Consider the following 4054-nt stretch of genomic DNA (forward strand, 5'->3'; position numbering starts at 1 on the left):
AAACACTCCATAAAAATTACATAGGATGAATCACAATCATGTAGGGCACCTCATGTTATCATTGTACTGAAGAAGTGAGATATTGCCATCTAGTTACTGCTATAGACCCTTTGTTCAAAGAAGACTACTCACACATGAACATGAGGCAACAAGGTTGATGTAGATTGCCATCATGCATAATTCCCTTTCTAGCAGAATGCCGAAAAAGACCTCCAGATTGATTTGAGGCGGAACAGAAACGTGCGACGGCAAAAAAATTCCTCGCTAAATATGAAGGGCGTTTTTAGGTTAATACAAAGTCAGGAGCACCGATAGGCGGTGAAGAGGGTTCCTGTAGGGCCCACGTGACCTTGGCTCGGGCCCCTGGCCACGACTTGGGGTCGCGTGGGGTCCACGGGCACCGCCTTCCAGCCCCTATGCTACGTGGAGCCTTCTGGACTTGAAGATCACTGTAATGATAGTCCTTTGTTCAACCGGCATTTTTCTCTTTCATTTTACATTTGCCTGACCACTTTATTTTTTGTTTTCAAATCTATTTTATCTATATGTATGTAGAATGTTAAATTAAAATGGATTCAACGCAACAGATTTCAGCAACCACAAATCGGCCCTACACACGGTTGGCTCAAGCAGCAGCTGTTTACAGTTTGACTCGCTGCCGCAACAGTTTTATCTTCATCAAAACTTTTCCAAAGTTACGGCCGCCAATTTATTCTCTTCCAAATTGACGGGTCGCACTACTTTTAGCAAGAAGCGTACTTTATCCCATCATCAAGGGATCAACGTGCAATCGCCATTGGCATCACGGCGAATGGAGGGGCGGCTACGAGGAAGCAAGATTCTATATAAACCCCACCCGTAATCGCCCGGCTCGAGCCGAGGACAGGACAGAGACCACGGACCACCGCGCCACCGCCCCCGCCTCCCGAGGGCCCGGACTCCGACAAACGCCCGCCCGCCCGACCGCCCATCACTCCTCTTCCCCGAACCCTACCCTCCCATGGCGGCTACCGCGGCGGCGTCGCCCTCCTCCCTGCTCCTCTCCCGCCGCCACGGCGCGTCCTTGTCTTCCTCGTCGGCGTCCCGCGCTGGCGCCTCCCGCCTCCGCGCGCCGGTGAGCGTTCGGTCCCGCTCGTCCCTGGCCCTGGCTGCGGGGTTGTGATTCTTATCTTTTTGGGTTGCGCGCAGAGGTGCGTGCTCGGGACGGCGGAGCAGCTGCGGGTGGTCGAGGCCGGGAAGCGGACGGGCGGGGCCGACCCGTGGGCCGCCGCCTGGACGCCCAAGACGCCCGCGCAGGAGGCCAGGCTCGCCGCGCTGCCGCAGGAGGCGCGCGACTCCAGGCTCAAGATCTTCTCCGGCACCGCCAACCGCCCGCTCGCGCAGGTGGGTTCCTGTTCCGCCGCTCCCTGTCCCCTGTCTCCGAAAAGAAAATAAAAAAGCACCTTTTTATCCGATTTGTAGCAGTATGGGGTCTGATTCGTACTGGGTGGACAGGAATAATTGCTGAATTCAATAATAATTTCTTGATTGCATATGAGTCTGGCCCTTTTTAGATGACGAAAGGGAAAGGGGTTTGCGCCGGCGCCGCAGTTGCAATGCTGCCACTGAAGAATATACACCCAAAACCTATCACATCTTTACACTTTATTTTATGATTGTCTGTATGTGCCATCATTCAATGCGTTGACGAATACGACCTTTCTGGCCTATATACTTCTAAAATGCATGACTTTTTTTGTATTTCGTATAGGAAATTGCTTCTTATCTGGGCGTAGACCTTGGCAAGATCCTTATCAAGCGCTTTGCTGATGGAGAAATCTACGTACAACTGCAAGAGAGTGTGAGGGGCTGCGATGTCTTCTTGGTGCAGCCCACTTGCTCTCCTGTCAATGAAAACCTCATGGAGCTCTTCATCATGATTGATGCATGTCGGCGGGCCTCAGCGCGATCTATTACCGTTGTCATTCCGTACTTTGGATATGCCAGAGCAGACAGAAAGGTATGCCAAATGATTAAACTGGCTGATTGCTTTTGAAAGAAGTCAGTGATGTATTGGTGTAACCAAGCTGTGAAGTATTTCAGATTTATTTAACTGGATTTCCTTCTTCCCAGCTCATAATATCTAATTACAGACCAGTTCAAAGAAAAAAGATATCTAATTGCTTTTTCAATTTGTTTCCGTGTCAATGCAACTTAATGTGATATCCACATACTGAGGTTTTCCTTGTAAAGATTTTTATTAGTGCAGTGTATTTTACTTCTTGTGCCGCTGGTTCGTCTATTCTAAGGACTTGTTTGGTGAACCAACTTGTCTTCTGGATCCCTTAATTTGGTCATTGTTTGGAGTACTTAGCACCGACCAGCCAGATGTTTAAAGGGAGAGGAGTTTATAGTTGCATCAATTGGGAAATATGTTCCTGCCCCCTTTGTGTGATGTGTGAAAATTTGCTGTGCTGAGTTATTTCTTTTGTAATGCAGGCTCAAGGACGTGAGGCAATTACTGCCAAATTGGCTGCAAATTTACTCACAGAAGCTGGCAGCGATCGTGTCATAGTATGTGATATGCATTCTGCACAAGCATTGGGATACTTCGATATTCCTGTGGACCATATATATGGACAGGTACTGTTAAAAGAACAGGAAGGAACACTTCCTTTCCAATGTATAAATATTACCGTCTTCCCTTTTGAAGAAGCTCCTTAGCTGAACTTGAGTTGATAAACAGTTAGTGAACATATCTTCTTTTTATGTAGCCTGTGATTCTGGATTACCTTGCTAGCAAGACAATTTCTAAGGATCTTGTGGTTGTTTCTCCTGATGTGGGTGGTGTTGTTAGAGCACGTGCATTTGCCAAGAAATTGTCTGACGCCCCTTTAGCTATTGTTGACAAAAGAAGACAGGGTCACAATCTGTCAGAGGTAAGAATCGATTTATTCGGAGTGTATCTATTCCATTTTTTCATCAGTTCTATTTGTATAACACAGTTACATGCACACGGTTCAGTTCTAGTTCTACTCTTATTACAACATAGCGCTAAACATGTGTCCTAATAGAAATAGAAATAATATATAACCTTTTTATCACCTGATGATTAATTAGCTGGATGTTTTATTGCATTCTACAAAGCCATCCACTTTTTGATTCCTTGACTAAGCAGCGACCACATATAGTTCATGAAGTGATCATGTGAAAATGGTACTCCCTCCGTCCCATAAAATAAGAGCGTTTTTCACACTAGTGTAGTATCAAAAACACTCTTATATTATGGGACGGAGGGAGTAGATTATAATTTCAAATTCCTATCTGTGACCACCTGCAGGTCATGCACTTAATTGGTGATGTGAAAGGGAAAGTTGCTATCATGGTTGATGACATGATTGACACAGCAGGTTAGCAATATTTTCTTCGTTAGTGTTGGACTAAAATTTAACATGCTTTGTAGTGTGTTCTTTGTCATTTAGCCCCACTTTTTTCTTTGACACAGGGACAATTACTAGCGGGGCAGCATTGTTAAAACAGGAGGGAGCAGAGGCTGTTTATGCTTGTTGCACACATGCTGTCCTCAGGTTTGAATTTTGATAGTTACTTCATCGCATATAATTTAGTATTGATGTTATTAGCCTATTGCAGACAACTCGCATAATATAGTGCTTTGTTGTTGATCTATGCAAATTGAGACAGGACTGATGAAATCCTTGCATTTTTTCTTTGATTCCTGCTAAGCGTAACTGTTAAGTTATACAAGTTCTAGAAACTATGTGATTCTACTTGCGGCACACATAGACGAGGAAGCTAGTATATTTTTAGACAAGAAGAGTCTTAACAAGGTGGTCAGAAATATCAGTTTCCTAGCTAATTTTCTTTGACCATGGGTTTTCTAGTTCGGTATAGGTTTGATTTAATTTTTCAGTGAGTTTGTATATTTTTCTTGGGGGTTCTTTATTTCCTTATTATTATTAAGGTTCCATGAAAATAAAGTTTGCAAAGTCAAAGTCTATTACTCTTTTGGTAATACAGTATATTTAGATAAACCCCATAACATTTGTTACTAATT

At 44.5% G+C, this 4054-nt stretch overlaps 1 protein-coding gene across 1 annotated transcript in view; it reads left to right on the forward strand.

The window, feature by feature from the left end:
* Positions 1-882: 882 nt before the first annotated feature.
* LOC119337527 (ribose-phosphate pyrophosphokinase 2, chloroplastic-like) overlaps positions 883-4054 on the forward strand; it is a 4634-nt gene continuing 1462 nt past the window's right edge. The window contains exons 1-7 of the mRNA XM_037609695.1: positions 883-1114; positions 1189-1383; positions 1751-1999; positions 2479-2622; positions 2754-2918; positions 3320-3389; positions 3485-3566. Coding sequence (XP_037465592.1) covers positions 1001-1114; positions 1189-1383; positions 1751-1999; positions 2479-2622; positions 2754-2918; positions 3320-3389; positions 3485-3566 — 1019 coding nt within the window. The 5' untranslated portion in view covers positions 883-1000. The remainder of the gene's footprint in view (positions 1115-1188; positions 1384-1750; positions 2000-2478; positions 2623-2753; positions 2919-3319; positions 3390-3484; positions 3567-4054) is intronic.

The sequence above is a fragment of the Triticum dicoccoides genome, chromosome 7B, assembly GCF_002162155.2.
Source record: "Triticum dicoccoides isolate Atlit2015 ecotype Zavitan chromosome 7B, WEW_v2.0, whole genome shotgun sequence".
Lineage (NCBI taxonomy): Eukaryota > Viridiplantae > Streptophyta > Magnoliopsida > Poales > Poaceae > Triticum > Triticum dicoccoides.